At 41.8% G+C, this 20,513-nt stretch overlaps 2 protein-coding genes across 2 annotated transcripts; both read left to right on the top strand.

Moving 5' to 3' along the window:
* The first annotated feature begins 3,544 nt into the window (after positions 1–3,544).
* On the top strand, positions 3,545–4,996 carry hoxa13a (homeobox A13a). The gene is made up of 2 exons (XM_026347722.1): positions 3,545–4,205; positions 4,749–4,996. The coding sequence occupies exons 1-2, from the start codon at positions 3,545–3,547 to the stop codon at positions 4,994–4,996; spliced, it is 909 nt and encodes a 302-aa protein (XP_026203507.1).
* A 9,746-nt stretch (positions 4,997–14,742) lies between these two features.
* hoxa11a (homeobox A11a) lies at positions 14,743–16,598 on the top strand. Its single transcript, XM_026347723.1, has 2 exons — positions 14,743–15,544; positions 16,366–16,598. Exons 1-2 carry the CDS (start codon positions 14,869–14,871, stop codon positions 16,596–16,598), a joined length of 909 nt encoding a protein of 302 aa, XP_026203508.1. The 5' UTR covers positions 14,743–14,868.
* Positions 16,599–20,513: the final 3,915 nt, after the last annotated feature.

The raw sequence follows: 20,513 nt of genomic DNA, 5'->3' as shown, positions 1-20,513 counted from the left end.
ACCTTTTCCCTACTTTGCTCAGGCTTACGGCGCTGAGACCGTGGAAATAAACGGGTTCTTTCTTTCTCTGGCTGCGTAATTTGAATGCTAGTGCAAAGAAGGGGTTAAGCTTTGATAACAACCTTAGAGAAAAGCCTCCTGGCTGTGCTGCCTGTTCTCAAAGTGGAGCCTTCTAGGCTAGGATCCCTTGAAACCTCTAGGGATCCTTCAAATGGACATCAAGTGACCTATTGATCTTCATTGCCACTTGCAGAAGCTAAATCATGGTCCATTTTGATCATCTCTCTCATGCTTTCCACTGTTAGTTTAGCATAAATTCTAACCTAATTTAACTGGTAACAAGTGTTTTCCACCAGGGTTCCTGGGGCGCAGTGTTGGAGAGGAAATGTGTCTTTTTGGCGGGACAATGCTTGTGTCCCCACTGTGTGTTTGTGTGCGTTTTCGTTGTAATTTGGGTTGCCTAAAGTCTGGACTGACCACATGTGCGCGCCGGCGGCCACCTCGGCGAGGACGCCTGATTGTTATGACGGCCACACTTGCATTAAAATAATCAAAAGACGCAAAATGGGAAGTGGAAAGATCAAGAAGGATCTTTTGAAAACACCTCTCTGCAGCGTGCAGAAGCCAAAGCCAATGCGAATACATGACATATAACTGTACCAACTGTAACGTATGGACACACACACAAAAAAAAGAGATTAAGACAAATGTGTTTATTTTGAGGCTTGATTTACCTGCTCTGAAGAAAATGCCACAGGGCAGTACGCAACAGGCTAGGCCCTGTACATTCCTTGACTCATGTTGTTGCTGCATGTTGTTGCTGCATGATATCACCGCTACTTATTCATTATATGATAGATTGGAGAGAAATCGAGACTACTGTGCATAGCTTGGAATGAATCACTTTGCATTTCCTCCGGGATTTTGTCAAGTGAAACAGTAAAACAGTGCGAAAAGCTACAGCCGTTGGATTGAAAATATAATATATGATATAGTCACATCAGAGGTGAATGTGCTAATGTAAACTGTAAAGTGGAGAATTGATAAATGGAAAATATCTTAAATAAAGTCCCTGTAATTCAAATGCACAACGATCAATAAAAGTTATACGCATGGTTATCATACCTTTAACTTTTGCTTCGTTGTTATTTGTTGCTATAACAAGTGGTTACCCCAAGTGGTGTACGCATGTGCTTAATTGCCCGTTAATGCCCATTAGAATACGGTGATTATAACATATTTCATATTCCTTTAATTAGACTTTCAGTATGATAACAACTGTTATTTGAATCCAAAGCGACTCATTACTTCAATCAAATCATCTTAAATAACACAATCACATTTTAAAGGAATTAATCAGAAAGGATGCAGCTCAACAATAAAAAAAAAAAACAAAGGAAAAAAAAAAACAAGCAAACAAAACGTAAATCTTTCGTGTTATTTATTTACAATAATGCACACTGCGTTACATCTGTGCTCTTATAAAGACAGAACTATTTTAATCATCGTTTGCCATGTACGGCACATTTTGAATTGCATTTTGTAAATTTTCTTCAGTGTCAGTAAGACAACACCACAAACGCCAAATGCTTCTGAATATTCCTGAATAAAACCGAATCACCTTTGTCAATTTAACTTAAAATTTGTAAAATGTTGTTCTGTCAGGCTTTTATTTTTTAAAAACCCTCTTGATCATAAATAAAATGTAATGTTCTTTATTTACTTTGCGTTGACGTTTACTGCGTAAAAGTCCATATTTACCTATATCAAATGAAGATGATGAGAAATAGCTTTTAGAATTTACTTTGACTAGAAAGTCTGCGTCATTAGGCCAAACCACCCTTCTGCATCAACGTTTTACGCGCTTGGGTGCCAGTTTCTGTTTGGTTGATTTTTAACAATCTCACAGCAGATAACATACCAGCACAAATACATCCAATTCCACATGGGCCGAAGCCCATGCTCGACTTTGAAACTCTGGTGACAAATCCACTGGAAGCCCCACTAGGTCCATTTCCTCCAGCACAGAATAGGAGAGGCACTGATCGTAAAGACAAAGCAGCAGACCAGACAGACACACACATACACACACACACACACACACACATACCACACGTCTATCCCCATCCCCTTTTTTTTTCAGGGATCAACATCAGTTTCACACGTATCTGCAAAAAAACACCTCCAGAAGATTTGCAGATTTAAAAGGAATGCTCTTTTCTTATTCCCAATGCTGATAAAGTACAAAAGTACGCACCACCCAAGTCAAGCGGGTACAGACTAGTCCGTGAGACTAAACGGTGGAGAAAACAAAATGATAGTAAAAGTTAATGTCCTCCAATAGCTTTCATTGGGACAGGAATTCTCACCCTTCTTCCGCTCTTTTCAAGAGCTCAGACGGTTCCTTCAAAGCCTGAAAAGCCCGACAGGCTGGATGGCTAGACAGCAACTTTCAACTTGACCTTGGCCTCCAGCCGCGTCTACCTCCTATGTAAAAAAAACAAAACAAACAAAAAAAAAAAAAGAAAAAACACGCACTGCCAAGCGGAGAGCTGTTTTGTGTCTTTGCGTATTGTAAACATGTCCGAAGTATCCGGAATATTCACTTAAAACATGACGTTACATCCGATTTTCCTTGTATTTTTATCTGGATTGGGTAAAGAGCTACTGTTAAGTATCTTTGTATGCGTAAAATGCAGTACTTGAAATGTGTGAACCCTCTGTACATATCTATCTATCTATCTATCTATCTATCTATCTATCTATCTATCTATCTATCTATCTATCTATATACCACATTGCTCGCTCTTTGTGCAAAATCCACACCGGGTGTAACATACATACTGCGAAGTGTATCTATGCATCAACAAGCAATAGTATTATGTTTAATTTACTGTAGCTCACTGTGTAATAACATTACAGTACAGTAGATACTTCTTTAACATATTTAAATGTAAATGATTGTGCAATGAGACTCAGTTTCTACTGAGTCGCAGACAAAGCCTGGTGAGTGTGCGTGCGTCAAGGCCATATGCATTAGTAATGCGTACATGACGAATCATAGCTGTGCTCAGATTTTTTTTTTTTTTTGATCACTCTCAAATAAGCGACTTTCCTTTAAACTTCATCTAGGAAGAGAAGGTGTAGAAAACAGAGCTATCAAGATCATAAGATATTTGGGAGTCTGAAATATATTACCTAATATGCATACGACGGTACCTACATGACGAGGATCTTACTTTTTCAAAGTTCACACAATATTCCACACATTTCCCCGCAGACTTGACCAAAATCTAAATCCCTTGACACACACGACCACCTTACTTCGCCGCATTTTTCTCCATTTAATTATCTGTACTGGGTGATGTTTACCGTCCTCTTTGCATAGCCCGGTCACGTGGCAACATCTGGGCCAATGACTGCGCACCCTCGGCGCTGTTGCTCACGTCAGAGTGGCTTTACGCTCTGAGAACCAGTATCTCCTTTTTTCAGTCTCTGGGCTTTTTAAAAAAGAGCCAGAAGCTTCAATGTTGGATGCCGTGCTATGACAACGTCACTGCTCCTCCGTCCGCGCTGGGTCGACCAGTCGGTGATGTTCCTCTACGACAACGGCGGCGGTTCCGATGAAGTGAGCAAGAACATGGAGGGTTTTACTGGTGGCAACTTTGCTGCGAACCAGTGCAGGAATCTGATGGCGCACCCCGCGTCCCTGGCACCCAGCACGGCTTACTCCTCCAGCGACGTGCCCACCTCCGGTATGGGCGAGCCAGTGAAACAGTGCAGCCCTTGCTCTGCAGCCCAGAATTCATCCAGTGCTTCCCTGCCATATGGGTATTTCGGTAGCAGCTATTACCCGTGCAGAATGTCGCATCACAGCAGCATAAAACCGTGCGGAGCGCAACCGCCCTCCGCGTATGGAGAGAAATACATGGACACGTCCGCGTCAGGAGACGACTTCGCCTCTCGGGCAAAGGAATTCGCTTTTTATCCAACTTACCCTTCAGGTCCATATCAACCTGTCCCCAGTTACCTGGACGTGCCCGTGGTGCCAACTATCAGTGCACCGTCCGAGGCCAGACACGAGTCCCTGCTGCCTATGGAGAGTTACCAACCGTGGACTCTCGCAGCCAACGGCTGGAACAGTCAAGTTTACTGCCCCAAGGATCAGCCCCAGCCTGGACACATGTGGAAGTCGTCCTTACCAGGTAGTATACATCCCTGAGTGTTCAGCCTTAATAGGAAAGAGCTCTTTTATATGTCGGTGTTGTACAAAAATACACACCACACAGCTTTGGGTGTATCAAGTGTCTGCTACTGTGTCAACTTATAGAACAAACAGCATTATAGTATGGCTAAAAAATTAGTGGAATAATGTGTGCAGGCGGTCTTCAAAATGATTTAAATAGCTTAAAACTAAAAAACAATATGCGCTGACATGTGTATATTACAAATAAAACAGGCTATCGTTACCTATTTTCTATACAGAATTAATTGTCAGCTGTGTTTCTTATTAGTCAGCCTGTGTTTTAAACTCTTTTTATGTGTCGAAGACACAGTTGACCTTAAAATAATTTGATTTGGACCAAATGAGAATGTGTGACTCAGTTCTGAATGCAGCTTTATTTAGTAGAAGTCAAACAAAAAAAGACCACTTTAGTGTGTCTGTCTGCTGAGGAGGATACACTTGTTGGGAAGCAACTTATGAAAGCCCCCCCCTTTTTTTTTTTTTTTGTCTCTTCTTCCCTCAGACGCAGTGTCCCACGCCGGAGGAGAGTCCGGCTCCTATCGGCGCGGAAGAAAGAAGCGCGTCCCGTACACCAAGGTGCAACTGAAGGAACTCGAGCGCGAGTATGCCGCCAATAAATTTATCACGAAGGACAAAAGGAGGAGGATATCAGCCCAGACCAACCTGTCCGAGAGACAGGTCACGATATGGTTTCAAAACAGACGCGTAAAGGAGAAGAAAATTGTCAACAAGTTGAAGACTATCAGCTAGTTTTTCCCCCATTCTTCCTTTTTTTTTTTAAATTCTTTCTTTAAATCACGGACAGTATCTGTGGGAGAAACTACCAGACCCACACACACACACACACACTACACTACACTACACTACACTACACTACACAACACTACACACAATTGGACTCATGGATTGGAACAACCAAAAAAAAAAAAAGAAACTCCTTCCTGACTGAACCTGATTCATTTGTATGTTGCCAGATGATTTCCCGGAGCTTCCGAACAACATTTCTGAGGCCTGCGAATACTGGAGCCTCTATTTCCACTTGATGTTAAATATTGTTTAAGGAGTCAAGTGTGAGAACAGAGAACATATATATCTGCACTTTTTTTTTCTTCTGGCATGCTCACTCGCAAAGGCAGGAAAAGTGACCCCTGTGCAGAAAGGTGCGCGCCACCGAGCTACACCTTTATCTGCAAGTTTAACGAGGGCGATAAAGGCGAAGATTCACAGGAAGTGACGGTGTAACGGATTTGGACCTTGGGAATGTTAAATATTAATCTTTCCTGGCTTCCCTTAAAACCTACTCACATGCTTAGCTTGTATGAAGTTTAGTCTTATCATAGGAATCCGTACTCTCATTCCTATCCAATCCATGGTGCAAATCCTATTATAATGCTTAGATAATCATGCGGGATATGTGTTCATATCGATCATAGCTTTTATAATGCGTGCGTATTCATGTGGTTGTACATAAAGTAAAATCCGGCATGATATCCAGGTTGTTTGTGTGTGAGTCCCATATGTCGTTGTTTAAAGTCCGTCCCAATAAAATATGGACTTGGTTGAACTTTATCCAAGTTTTGTTGAAAAAAAATGGACCCGTTTCATCGTTTGAGGCTCTGGTGATGGCTCAGCTTTTTTCTTTTTATTTATAATTTTACATTCAACCGTGAACCAAACAAATATCAACAAGGCCCACATGTCACACACAAGGCCAGAACAGTGAAATAGTGTCTTCTAAAGGCTTTTGTAGGGTTTGTAATAAACCTCCTCCAGATATACACAAAGTCTATTTTGAAATTCAAATCGGCCTGTTTTAAATGTGAAGCAAACCTCTGTCCTCTGTCTGGCACCGACAGGAGAGGAAAAAAAAGTCATATAGTCATAAAGTCAAACATAGGCGGACATTGCCATCTAGCGACAGCTCTCTGACATACTCAACTGCACGATCAGTGGCCATCCCATGCAGAGATTGCACTATATAGTAATAATAATAACGATAAGACTAATAATAATAATAATAATAATAATGTTAATAATGATAATACTAATAATAACAGTATAGTTGCGTTATAGTAATAACAATCACACACAAGTAGAATGTATAGGAAATTTTTTTATTTTTGTTATAAACATGTAGAAGAGACTGCAAAAACATCCCTTAACGTGACCGTACACAGAAACAATTGGCAAAATATTATGCAGCATAACTATTGCTATAAGGACGTTTTATTTTGAAGGGCGCTGCAGAGAATTTGTGTTTACGATTAAAAACTGAAGCACAAAAATAAAAAAGTGTTTAAACTTCATTAAATTAGAAGATTAAAAGATTAAAACAGACACGCTAAATGTACAATTCGTGCTATTTTTTACTTCTCAACAAGAGTCACTTTTGATAATTGCCCTGATAACGCCATTGCTCCAAGAAGCGCGTTGCGTTCACGGATTCCACTGGTTTTTGCGTGACATTTGCTAAATTTGTAAATAGTTTTTTTGATAAAAGCAAACATGACTCAAAAAAATTTGGACTACATTTATGCATTTAAGAGACAGGTTCCAAACAACGCAGGAGGTAGAGTAGGCTACGAGTTTATTTTGTACTATTTAAAATCAATATTAGATTTCCTGCTATATAAGCGCTGAACGGCCGAGTTTTCGTTTTTCTGTTTAAAAGTCTTTATATTTAAATATAGTACAGCCTATGTGTATACATACGAATCGTCTGGATGCCTATATGTATTTGGATATAATTCTGCTATCCGTATATGATTTCCATGACTATTAATATAAACTAAACGGTTAAAAACCACCCTCGGCCACTGTGGTGAAAAATTCATCTGAAGCTTTATTTGTTGCATTTTCTGTTGGATTCTCTAAAGTTGATTGTTAGTATGTACATTTGTTAAATTAGTTACATGTGTTAGTATTTGATTTAAAACGCTTACTCCGTGAAAGTGAAACGTATTTTAATTTAAATAATAATAATAATTTCTATCTCAACTCTTTCTCCGGTGTCGTTCAGTGTCGAAAAATGATGTGGTAGCTGTGTAAATATTAGCTTTTTTTTTTGTTTTTTTTTTTTTTTTTATCCCAAAAGATTTTCTTTGTTAGTGATTAATTGCAGTCAACGACGCTACAGCCAAAATCCCGTCATCCCAGCATGCTCGGTTGGGCTGCATTAATAAAAATGATTCAGTCTTACTGGCAGTCAAATGTCAGGCGTGGACCCAAATCCCTCCTTTTTCCTTATTCCTTCTGGCTGGCTTTCCCCACCTGTTTGTCTGATTTACTTGCTCACGTAAACGTTTCAGCTTGTTTTAATAAATGGGCCATCTTTGTGCAATAAATTGCAATGAATTTATGGCTTGATTCGCTTTAAGGACGTGTCTTAAATAATTGAGATGTTATTATTTTTAGCAATCGTGGGCGTAGTATTAGCAGATAGAGTAGTAGTAGGAGTGGTTCTAGTGCTAATGAATAATACCGTTGTAATTGTATCTAGTATATTGTAAGATGTCATCAAAAAACTATTTCAAAGCATATTGTAACATAAAATAATTAGTATCCTAATTAGCTACAGTGACGATTCACACATTACTCTGTGTAAATGAATCAATCGACGCGTTTCTTTGTTTCATTTTGAGCAGACGAACTCACGTCGGCGACTGGAATAGATTTAATGTATGTGGAAATTCAATTTCTAAGGTCCTGAATGTGTTTGTTTCCCATATTCATCCGTAGGAAGCAACCAATTAGGACACGAAGGTTTTTCTGATGTAACAGCCTTTGTTTATACACCGAGTTTCCTCTTTCTAAATGTTTGTGTGACAGACATTCCACATTCAGCCTTATTCTCACGGTCAATTAAATCCTTGACTCCTGCGCCCATCTGACACAGACAGTAGTCATATTTCTCGTGCTTACGGCCTGATCGTGGCCAGCGGGCTAATTGGGAGGAATGGAACAAAGCACGTACACGAGCGCCGAATTGGCTCCACGTCCCCTGACGTGGGCACGGCCTGTCACGCACGCGTTTTTTATGATGAAAGTGATGTCTTGACTGATCGGTGCGTCCTGGAGCCGGAGACGGGGACGAGCGGAAGCTGTGGAGCGGAAGCTTGCAGCAGCGACGTGGTCCGCAGCCTCTGCTGGAGCTCATTGGCTGCCAGAGAGCACGGCAGCTCCTCATTGGCTCGGTCGAGACCAAAACAAGCCTGCAAGTCCCGCCTCCGGCCTGACACATAACGTGAGAGTCCAAAGCTCGCAGCGCTCTGCTCCGCCTCTCCCGGCCCCTCTCATGAGCCATCTTTGATGGGACAGACCTTTTCCTGAGGCAGGAAAACCGGAGACTGGATCACTGCTCAAGAATTGTGTTCTGCTGCCACACTAAGGAAACACCATGAATTACAATTAATTTAATGCTCGTTAAAAGCATAAATTAACCTCGTTTCAGTAGGAAAAAAGAAGCTGCGCATGGGGCTCACTGCGTCTCACTGTGTATTTACTTTCATCACAAATAGATGAAGGCGGTGAATGATGAAGGAAAGACATATCTGCTAAGGGTTGTTTCCAAACTAAATATTTTAAAGTCAAGAGTTTACAGCTGGTCCTTGGTGCACCAAAAGTGGAAATGTCAGATAATAATGATAACTGCAGAGACCGATTTGCATGCTAAACACAGCCTAATTTATAATCTGTGCAGAGACTGAACCCAGTGTAGTAACACTGAGTTCAGTGCCAGATGCACCCAAACATCTAAAAGGGGGTTTCGCCTGCGAGGACTCGGCCGCTGCTCTTTACATTGACCTTCACTGTCTGTGTGCGTGATGGAGGCGCGGCCTGCAACCTTCAGTCAGCTCGACAAGTGCGTTGTAGCTCTGCACGCTTAAAAGCAGGAGTTTGGAAGATAATCTCTTAATGCACCACAAACACCTGAGCCGACACAATTTCACCTAAGACCGTGAAAGCGGTCAAATGGAAGCACTTGACCGAGATTACGTGAAATCCTCCGTCGTGCTCCAGCCTCATTTCTGTACGCACGGAGGTCTCCTGCCCTGATACATCCGTACATCCTCCCATTTGGTTTCAACATGTCAAACAGTTGCCAGTATTCCTTTCTTAACGATTCACAGACTTGTATTTTGAGAGGAAGACACTGCGAGGAGCCTCCGTGCTTCATTGACCGCAGCGTAAACAGATGAAGTAAAAACCGCTCAACGAAAACACATTTCACGTTACTTGAAATCAAAGAATAGACCTAAACTTGCAGGAGGTGCGTTCAGTTTGTTCCTCAAATCTTGTTAAAGAAATTACACTTAATTTACACTCTACAGCATTTTTAAATATATATATATATATTCTACATTGAAAATATTAACGCAGAAGAAAAAAGACGCGCAGGAAACGTGTCCTTGATTCTTTTTACTTCTCTGCAAACGCGCCTTTGCTGCTTTAATCCAAAATAAATAAAACTAACTAAAATCTATGTGATTTGTAAAATCCACTCGGTACAACAGATATTTCTGTGATGATCATCTACTGGGCCACAACAAATTAAATCTATTGAAATCTTTAAACCAAACTGTGATTTGTCCCGTCGTTAGATCCCCTCGTCATTATTTGAGTTTGGATCCAAACATAGATATAAAAGTGATTATTAAACATAATATGATGTTTGTAGAGAGGAAAACAATATAATTCAGCGGCGACGCTTTTGTGGAATTGGCCGTTCAGCCTAAATAACCTTATTGCCCTTGCTTTTAATTGTTATTTTCACATTCTGGATCCTAAGACTTTTACACAGAAGGTCAAATTTCAACATTTCCTGTTGAAACACACTATGGATTAAGCAGATTTGGTTTGGGCGAAATATTTTCCATCTGCCACGTCAATGTCATGTCCATAGCTGGTAGCCTCAACACTGTGTTTTATAACGGCGTGGGAAAGGATAGAAATTCTGAAAACCTAAAGGATTTAGACTATTTTCTTTTTAAATCACAAAATCAAAAGGGTGAAAACGCATTTTAAGTAATGCATGGCCTACTATTGACCAGGTTCCACAGTTATTTCTTTATGATATGTTCTCATTTGAGCTATTTGGAGGCTGCGTCCTAAGTAGACATTTCATTTCAAATTTTGTGAAAGTTTGTATCTTAATATAATCAATATTAAAAGGGATATAAAGACGCAACGTTTCTGAAAAATGTCACGTTTGTACCTAGAGTTCCTGTTTCAAAAGGTTTAAACATTTTTTCTGCACTTATCTTTTTCATTTTCTTTTTTTTTTTCCATTGTAAAATTTCATTTATTCCCCCACTGAAGTCCAGTTAATGTCCTTATGTCCAGGCCTGCTTCTCCTGGCGCTTTGGTTCCCTGGATACACTCCACTGGTTTGTCAGCTGTGCTCCCGTTGACCATGGAGTTGGTCAGTTTGCCTGCATGGCCCGTGTGTGGTCCGCCTCGCCCCGTCTGTCATTACAAACGCTGTCGGCCCCCGCTCCTGTCACCTGTGGATAAATCAACAGATGTTTGTCGAACCAGGTTCAATTTTACTTATCGATTCCTGCACTTTCATCTGTACGCAACTTAAACGCAAAACTGCCATTAGTTCATGTTTCAGTCCGGGGATTTCATAATGCACGCGCTGCGCCAGGCTCATATCAAAGGCAGCGACGTGATAACGACTGAGCTGAAGACCGTGTGCTATTCAAGTTCAAAAACACGTGGAAAACCTGTGAATCCACAGGCTAACACAAGCTAATGAAGGCGTAAATTTACATTTTAATCGAATCTATTTTGGCTGAAAATGGGGCAGTGACTGTGCCACCATTGTGCACTGAACTCCATGTTTAGCATGAGTGTATTTTGCGACCTGCTTTGTGCACGAGGTAGACTTTGTGAAATGAAAGGCCTCAGTTAGCAGCCATCTCCTTATTACGCATGGCCAAACTGCCTGTCTATCCTTTCAGCCTCCTGCACAGCACAGTGCACTATAGACAGTGTTTGCATTTTGAGGTTAACAATACAGTCAATGGATGCTTTGAGGCGCAGGTGTGGTGGCTGTCTCTTTCTACAATGGTGAAAACAAAACAGCCTGCACTAACGCTTGAGGCTTTTTCTCCACTTGAAACCTTAACGCTACAGGAGGCTCCTTTGCAAGAGACTAGATGCGTTTATTTAGCCTCGTTTATTGCCTGCAGGCCTACCTGACACGACGTTAAACTGTACTTCCAGAGCATCCCCACACTTGATTGTTTACTTGTTGTCTGGCAAGGTTTTATGGTACAAGGATTGGGCAATCTAGTGTGTCGCACTCTCTTCCTGACACTGCCCTTCTGTCACCCTAGATTAGGAATTCCTCTCAACTTAAAGCAATACTGTGTTAATATATATCACATCTCTTGGACTTAAGAGTTAAGTCGCATAGAAAAATCAAAAACAGTATACTGCGCATGTGTGTATTTGTGTGTTGTATGTGTGTGTTCGTTTAAAGACAAATATACACTAGGCCTATGTCTAAGTCTGTCTCACAGTCACATAGTTCACAGTCACTCATTGCTGTTTATTTATCAAACATCACTGCTTTCATATTTATCTTATAAACCCTGTTTTCAGTTTTGCTGTAATACATCCGTCTTTGCGTAAAGCGCATAAAACGCAGTTACCATCACACTTACCGGGTCTGATTAGCACCAGTTTTCGTGTCCATGATTTGTCGGTTTATACGCCTATTTAGACAGAAATTCAAACACACACCAACGGAATATTAAGGCCTTACGTCCAGCAAAGGTGAAGCTCATCTGACTTTCTCTCAGCTTAGAGTTACGCGCTCACATTATCGACCAATCTTGTAACCCAATGCCTGCGTAAATGCAAAAGCAATTAAAGGAACTCCATCCGGGGCACAGTGGGCCCTACGCTCTCTGTGAAGGTCTCCCTCCCCCGAACTTGAAGTCGACTGTGTAGACAAAACTTTGGCTTTGAGAGCTTTTTACGCAGCACTAGACTGTTGTTTTTGGTGGTAGAAAAAGAATGGCCAGATGATTATCACACTGACTTCCTCTACAAATACTAAGTCTTTTCATTTCTTCTATTAGTAGAATTGTTGTTTGTATAATTTACCAACTTGCAATTGATTTTTTTGTTAAATGGCTAAAAAGATTTATAATTTATCCAAATAGGAATCTTACCTTAGATGTACACAGACATAATATGTTTCTTTGTCGTTGAGAATCCTCAGCTGCTGACTTTGAGTCCGGGTAGGTGGCGACTTCCTATCACGCTTGGCCAGTTTTGTGGTGTCTGTCTGGCCGGGGAGGAAAAAAAAAAGCCAGCAGAATACTATAGCAGCTATAAAAACGCAGGTCTGTGCAGAGCTGGCTTTGCTTTTCCTGGGCATCCTGTGCTCAATTACAGCTTAAAAGCTTCAACACAACTCGGAGAATTTGTCTGGATTGACTGAGAGGCGGAGCGTGTGGTCGCAAAGACACTTGAGTTGTTTTTGTCCCAGCAATTTATCCTAGTAAAATGGCGAGTGAGAAGGACGGTGGATAGTACTCAGGCTGCATGCTTTTTTCCACTGTTTTCATACACTCACAGGGCGTTAGTTGGTATTCCACCGTCTTAGTGGGTGTGATATTTTAAGGTTGTGTTTCACATGTGCCATCAAAAGTCCCTTGGATCACCATGTGCATATCAGACTGTGGGGCCCGGCCAGCCGCGGCGGTCTTAATCCGAGCTCAGGTCTCTCATTCACAGCACATTAGAGTCAGATTGCAGCCTCCTCAAAACAAGCTCCACGGTGGCCTCAGAGCAGAGAGCCAGGGAATGTGTACTGCGAAGTGTTTACCAAATCAAATAGAAGAAATCTCTGCTTTTACAGGTTCTGCTTATTGGTCTGACATTACTTTAGCTTGAAAACTAAAACCTGCACAACATTTCCTTATGACCTCAAGATGTGTGGCATGTTTACATTCAAAAAATTTAAATGAACATCAACATAAAACAGTGCTTATATATTTTAAATCACAACAACAAAATACAACTGCACATATTTACAAACCCTCCTCAACGCAATCTCTTTAAAAAAACCTCCTGTTTTAGCACTACGATGTTGATGAAACGTATAAATATATGCGCCACTGCAATGAACACAAAAGGGGGAAATGGTGGAAACCTATTATTTACCATAACATAAAAGTGCCTTGTAAATTTCTTGAATCTCTTCTTACTGACCGAAGCACATCTGAATAAATATTTGTGCCAAAACGTGAAGAAATAGCCGTGCGTAAAAGTGTCACGGCCTTGGATGTTGCAACGTTGGGAGCTGCTGGCGAATCCTTTAATGTTTGTATTAGGAAAACCAAAATAACGAGAAACGGCTCATATAAAAACAGAAAAGTTTATTTTTCTAAGGAGCTTATTATAACAGACCAGGCGGTTTTTAATGACTGTAGGCGTCAGATGTTAACGCTCGGTGCAAACCTGTATTATTTCTCTCTGCTGCTGTGACTGATATTATCAATACTGCCTCAAATAATCTTAATGTTACGATTTCTCATTCTTACTTGGTGGTTTGAAAAAGGTGACACAGACAGCCAAATAATAATTCTGTGTTTACCCTTTGTTTGGAGCCTGTTTACTACAAACTTTCACATTTTCCTGTGCGTGTATTTTGGTCTTTGTTATACTGGAACTAAACACAAGGGTATAGCCAGTTGAAACATTAGTCGCTACTTTGAACATGACCCTGATAACTAAATACCCACTGGGTTGAATGCTGTGTTGTAAAACCACCAAATGATGATGACTAAGACGTTTCCAAAAGCAGACTTTACCGATAAGCTGGCTGTGCCCCCTTCTTTCAAATCAGGGCTGTGTTCTGTGTACTCAGTTTAAGACAATGTCATTGCCAGGTAGGATCCAGGCAAGTTAATGACAGAATCCTGCAACTTCTCCTGCATTGCATATATAATTCATAAACAGGAAGCACCACAGAAGCTCAAAATACAGACAAACATTTTCCATTACGGACCCAACGTGGAAGCGCACAGGGCGTCTGCGTAATTGATATTGATATTTTTGCAAAGGCTTTGATTGAAATGCATCTTCTGCCTTTTACAAGTCAACGTTCAGATTTGGTTTTCTCTTCTTCTGACTTCGTTACATGTTGAGGAATTCATTTTATGCCGACATGGCGATAAACCACCAATGTCAAGCTTTAGGACACACAGCAGTCATGCCTCTTGCATTCCTATACACACTCTTTTTTCTTTCCTGCACACATACAAGCAGGCACGCTCGCATACGCACGCACACGCACACACACACACACACACACACACACACACACACACACACACACACACACACACACACACACACACACACACACATGCGGACAAACACACAGCCTGAAAAATCTGTCAATTTCTGCCGCGCGGTCACGTGACCTCCTCCTCCGTGGAGTGGATGGAGATGGCTCTCCACGTCAGCCTACGTCTCCAAATTTCTGCTTAGCGAACCTGCTTCAAAGAGGCAAGAGGCACGGCGCTTCAGAGCCATGTTCAGGGCGGTTATAGAGGAACCAAACCCCAACATAGAGTTATAGTAGAGGGTGAACTACGATGATGGATTTTGACGAGAGGGTCCCCGTCGGATCGAACATGTATTTGCCCAGTTGCACTTATTACGTATCGGCCGGGGCTGATTTCTCCGGTCTGCCCTCGTTTTTATCCCAGACCCCGTCCACTCGCCCCATGACATACTCCTACTCCTCCAACCTGCCGCAGGTCCAGCCCGTCAGAGAGGTGACGTTCAGGGACTATGCAGCCATTGACGCGTCTAGTAAATGGCCGCATCGGGGGAACTTGCCCCAGTGCTACCCCAGCGCGGAGGATATGGTGCACCGAGACTGTCTTTCGGCGCAAACAGCTGTCGTAGGGGACATGTTCGGTAAAAATAGCCCCGCCGCCGCCGCCGCGGCGTACCACCACCACCACCACCACCACCACCATTCGAGCGCCGGCTCCACTGCCTCCAATTTCTACGGGAATGTGGGCAGAAATGGCGTGCTGCCACAAGCCTTCGATCAGTTTTACGAGACGGCGTACGGGAACGCGTCGGAGAGCTCCTCCACAAATGGCTACTCGGGGGACAAAACAGCGAGCAAGCAGCCCATCTCAGCGCCGGAGGACGCGCCATCGTGCCGGGACACCGAAGCAAAGGAACCTCGAGATGAGACAAGCAGCCCGGAGTTATCTTCCGGCAACAATGAGGAGAAATCCAGCAGCAGCAGCAGCAGTACGTATTGAAGTCAGCGCCTTGGTTATGAGAGAAAGTTTGCAATCTTGTGCGCCGCTGTTAAACATTTTATATGCTGTTTTATAAGCATATAAGGTTTATAGAGGGCCCGTAGACCCCCCACCCCCAACAAAACTTTGTTATAAACTGCAGGATCACGTGTTTGGAATTGAAATTGGCCGTGAAAATGTTCAGGCCAGTGATTTTTCTGCAACACTTCCTGACGTTTCCAAAAAAAAAACAAAAAAAAAAAAAACAGTTATGAATGTAAATGTCTTTACACAGACCTGCGCGTTATAAACGCGCTTGTTTCACGGTTTCTTAACGTTAAAAGAGAACTTTGCATGTCATAAGGGTGGTGCCTCGGGTTTGACTTTTAGCACGCCTGAGCTCTTGTGTTAAAGCTATCATGGAGTCTGTGTTCCCACTTGTACGTTTTGCCCTTTATGTGTTCTATAAAACCAATATTTCCATATAAGCTGTGTAATGCAACACATTCCCCTCTTCCTGTAGCTGTAAGCTGCTTATATTTGAAACTGAGCTTGTTGTTTTCATTTGCTAGAAGAGGTCAAAACCCTACTGTACTGTGTAGTGAACCAGCAGCGAATGGTTTAGTGATTTTTCTAGTGTAATATATTATCAGTGTGTAAGCTATGACGTTTGAAATGGGAAATATTTTATTAATGCTTTATGTACAGGAAATCCGCTCGTGCGTAATCGGGATAATATCCAGAACGGATATATATATATATATATATATATATATATATATATGTAACATAATCATGGCTAATTTGATATGTTTATATTTTTCCTTTCAGATGGACAGAGGACGCGCAAGAAGAGATGCCCTTATTCCAAATATCAGATCAGAGAACTTGAAAGAGAATTCTTTTTCAGTGTATACATAAACAAAGAGAAACGCCTGCAACTGTCTCGGATGCTCAACCTCACCGACCGACAAGTGAAGATTTGGTTTCAGAACCGCCGCATGAAGGAGAAGAAACTGAACAGAGATAGATTACAGTATTACACGTCCAATCCTCTGCTTTAGAGGGGGGGGGGGGGGGGGGGGGTCACAACAGCACCGCCACAGCTCAGCAGCGGTCCCATGCTGAGGGACTGGCTGAGTTTACAGACTGACTGACTCTGCCTGTGCACATTGCATACCACAATGGCCGCGACAGGAGCAACAGCACTGCTCAATGGTTAATTTCAAGTTCGAGGACAACAGCACCCTGTGATCTGAATTAACTAAAGAGTGAGCGTGAATTAAGACAGTCTGTGGACTTTGATCTCGCTCTTCGGACTCTGTTTGTGAGGGAAAACTTTAGAAAAAAAGATTTTTTTTTCCTCGCCAAGACAGCGCGTACGAAGGCCCGTGTTAATATTATTACATCTCACAGACGCCTTGTTTCATTTCTTTTCACGTTGGGGGCAGTCAGCAGTCAGTAATTGACTGACCCAGTGTATTTTGTAATCAAAAGATTTATTTGGTTTTTTTTTTTTTCTGTTTTGAAATCAGAAAACTTGTGGATTTAGAATGATGGAGAATATGTGACTTTAAATAACTGAATCTATATTGGTGTGACCAAATACGTCCGAACGGATGAGAATGTAATGTGTTTGTTTTGTGTGCCTATTTATTTTGTAGCCACTCGTTTACTATCTCCTTTAATGCCACGGCAAACCTAGTCCATTATTAAAAACTGGCTATTGGGATTCATGTTGAGTCTTGGCTGACCCCAAAACAAGCTTTTGTCGTCTCTCCTGCAGCCGGTAGAAAAAAGGGCTGAGTGTTTCTATTTAGCTCATCTTTCAATACAAATCCACAGTGTCTTTGTGATTTTTGGAGACTAGTCGAGTATTGATAACCAGGCCAAACCAGAGAGATAAGCTTGTCCATTGGATCCGTGTGGAGTTGCACTGAGGTACACGCCCAAAATAATCATATATATATATATATATATATATATATATATATATATATATATATATATATATATATGCCGAGGTGTTCGGCGTGAAGTTCCACATAACAGAATATTTTTTCATGACTCGTGATTCTTTGACACTTGCAGTCTAAAGAAGAGAAAAGCTACATTTTCAAATGTACTGTCAGGACAAGGCTGGTCAGGGTCATCGCGTTGAATCAATTGCTTGGTATGCCCAAACTCTTGTGTATTGTATTTCCAAATAATAATAATAATAAAAAAAAACTAAACAAAAGAAAAAAAAAACTAAAAACAAACAAACAAAAAAAAAAAAATGAAATGATTATTGGGGAAAATCGATTTCTGCGTGTTCATTTTGGTGTCTCACACGATTTGTTTTTTCAAATGTAGGTCCGGTGAATTTAAAGAAAAGCGCACATAGGAAACATTTTACGCACGCAAAATCAGCACATGAAGGCCACGTTTGCAGCAGCATTGTCACATTTACGTGCCTTAGCACGTAGAAAAGGGATTTAAAAAAACAAAACAAACAAACGCTAACGTGCAGCAGATCTGAGGGCTCACACACACATTACAAACAGTCCGACTGTATAGTGGCGCACACACCCACTACCTCTTGCCAATTAAACGTGTTGATGTTTAAAATAAATGTTAATAAAGTAAGAAATTACATTTAAAAAGCTGTCAGTTGTTGTCAAACAGTGCTGTCATTTAATGCAGATTTGATAGATGGCACACACACACACACACACACACACACACACATAAGCTCTGAAAACGTTGTTATTATCATGCTGTTGTGTTGTCATGTTACTTTGAACCATCTTTTATAGACATATAACATATTTTACAACTCTGGAATTTAATCTTAAGGAAATTGTTAGTGGACCTGCGTGGATAGCTTATAGATTTATCAGTCTCCATGACTTTTGTTCTCACCACACGTTCAGAATTTCACCATCATACACTTTGTTTTCCATTCGTGTCTTTATTTTTTTTTGTCTTGCGTGTGTGTGTGTGTGCAAGCTGTCATTTCGCTGATTGGCTTTGGAAACACTACTCCAACAGCCCTCTCCTGTAGCGGGGGTCGCCATATTTGCTGTTGTTATCACAGTGTTTATAGGAGCTAGCCGCAGCGCATTGGCGTTCATATATGACAGTCAAAAGGGCCATAAAGGCAGGGAGAGAGGCTGAAGTTTATGGTTGCCTCTCTCTGCCATAGTCCGGCCTTGCCTTGCGCATCCTTTACTGCGCGCTGGAATTCCGTCCCTAATTACGGGACATCCTCCCCGTTGCCGCAGCAACGCGGCCATAAAAGCTGTCTGAGAGTCTGGAGCATTTGTAGAATTGGAGTGTAGTGCAATAAACCGTCTGAGACCCAAGGTTATTAACTGTGTTACCAAGGAAGCAGGAGCAACGACAAGGAGAGGACGAACTGGAAAAGCTCCTGCCTGTTTGCAGCGTAGACTTCACTCTGGAGGCTTTTTCCCCCCTCGACAGCTCGAATCAGTTTAGTGGCCGCGCGCAGGATTAGCCTCTCCTCTGCCACCGGGCGGCGCCATTGGGACCAATGTCATGGCCGTGGATCTTTTCGTCTTGGAGCAGGTAAAACTTGTCAACACACACTGGGGCTTGAATAGTTTATCTGCTGCGAGAGCAGCTTTTCTGTACGCGTTTGCCTCACTCGTTCTTCTCTGGCATGCGAGACGCGCTGGTTTTGAGATAGGAACCTTTTCATGTCTAGTTTCCTCGGCGCTGTGCGCTGGTCCGTGCGGTAGAGAGATTCTTCCTGGGGGCCCTAATAAGGCAACACATCTGTGCCAAGCCCTCATGCTGCATGTGCTATTCATTTTGCTGAGCTTGAGCTTTTTAATGGGTGAAGTATAGCATGGCCGGCTTATACCTGGAGAGATCTGCAGCCCCGTCCAATCTAACCACAAATGTTTTGGATTTGGGGGAAAGTCTGCCTTAATGATTAAAAATGGCTACAGTTAGTATCTTAATGACACAGCAGTAAGCAGTGGGGGCTGGATACAAAACAAATGATTTCATTTTTCAGATGGTTCTCGTGTTAAAGCAGCTCATCTGAAATTACAGCAGCTGGCTCGTGTGCGTCTTCGCCTTTCTCCTCTTCAAAGAATCCGCTAACAACATTTGACGTCCTTCCAAGACGCATTTCTTCCCTGTACGTGCCAAGTGTGCAAACGCCGTTATTAGGAGCGTCGATTTGATTGTGATAGAGCAACAATCGCGTCTCCCTTTTCCTCCCTGTCACACACACACCGATCTGTACTGTGAGGCTATTCGGTGTCAGTCCAAGTGACTAGTGGCTATTCTGGACCTTAATGCGTGTGGACCGAGTCTCTAGCTCTTTTGTCTCTCGTGAAAAATAAATGCTTCCGCTGGATGTAATAAAACGCCGCATTATTGTTCATAACTGCACTCGGGACGAACATGATACGGCTCAAACGGCCTCTTCGGCCACGATTATATGGGCCTGATCAAAGCCAGTGGTCAGAGTAAACTGTTTTGAGGATCTAATAGCCGGGCAGCTGTGAAAATGAAGATTTAATAGCTACAATTAATAACTGTAACACAAAGATATCGATAGGTCTCCATGCCAGCACAACGCCACGAAGTGTGCAGGATTACACAACCTAATACTGCGCGCACGTAATTAATTGATGTATTCAGTTTCCTTACCGGCTCATATGTCTCTTAAGGAGCAGACCACTGTGGGGAAGAGTACACAGACTTTGGACTTATAGCTGTAGTAAGCTTATAGTTGCCTTTCTTTATATTCATGTGAATTATTTTATGGTTTGGGGGGAATTTGCTCGACGCGCGGCCTTTAACAGTCCTGCACTGCGGAAAATACTCCTGGCTTAAAAAAAAAAAACAAAAAACTATAACATGTAATGCTTTTAAAATAGGCTATTGTGTCATATTCATGTACATATAAATAACCCACGACCGACTTAAAGTCACTCAAGTTATTTGAAATATGTGCGCCT

This window comes from Anabas testudineus, chromosome 11 (assembly GCF_900324465.2).
Source record: "Anabas testudineus chromosome 11, fAnaTes1.2, whole genome shotgun sequence".
Lineage (NCBI taxonomy): Eukaryota > Metazoa > Chordata > Actinopteri > Anabantiformes > Anabantidae > Anabas > Anabas testudineus.
The sequence above is the reverse complement of the archived record's forward strand: the minus strand, read 5'-3'. Positions and strand labels throughout refer to the sequence as shown.

What these genes read in the sequence shown, in the direction of transcription:
- hoxa13a (XM_026347722.1), top strand. Translation starts at nt 3,545, where the DNA reads ATGACAACGTCACTGCTCCTCCGTCCGCGCTGGGTCGACCAGTCGGTG. An exon ending in GTGGAAGTCGTCCTTACCAG is followed by an intron (nt 4,206 to 4,748) that starts GTAGTATACATC and finishes TTCTTCCCTCAG; the next exon opens with ACGCAGTGTCCCACGCCGGA.
- hoxa11a (XM_026347723.1), top strand. Translation starts at nt 14,869, where the DNA reads ATGATGGATTTTGACGAGAGGGTCCCCGTCGGATCGAACATGTATTTG. An exon ending in ATCCAGCAGCAGCAGCAGCA is followed by an intron (nt 15,545 to 16,365) that starts GTACGTATTGAA and finishes TTTTCCTTTCAG; the next exon opens with ATGGACAGAGGACGCGCAAG.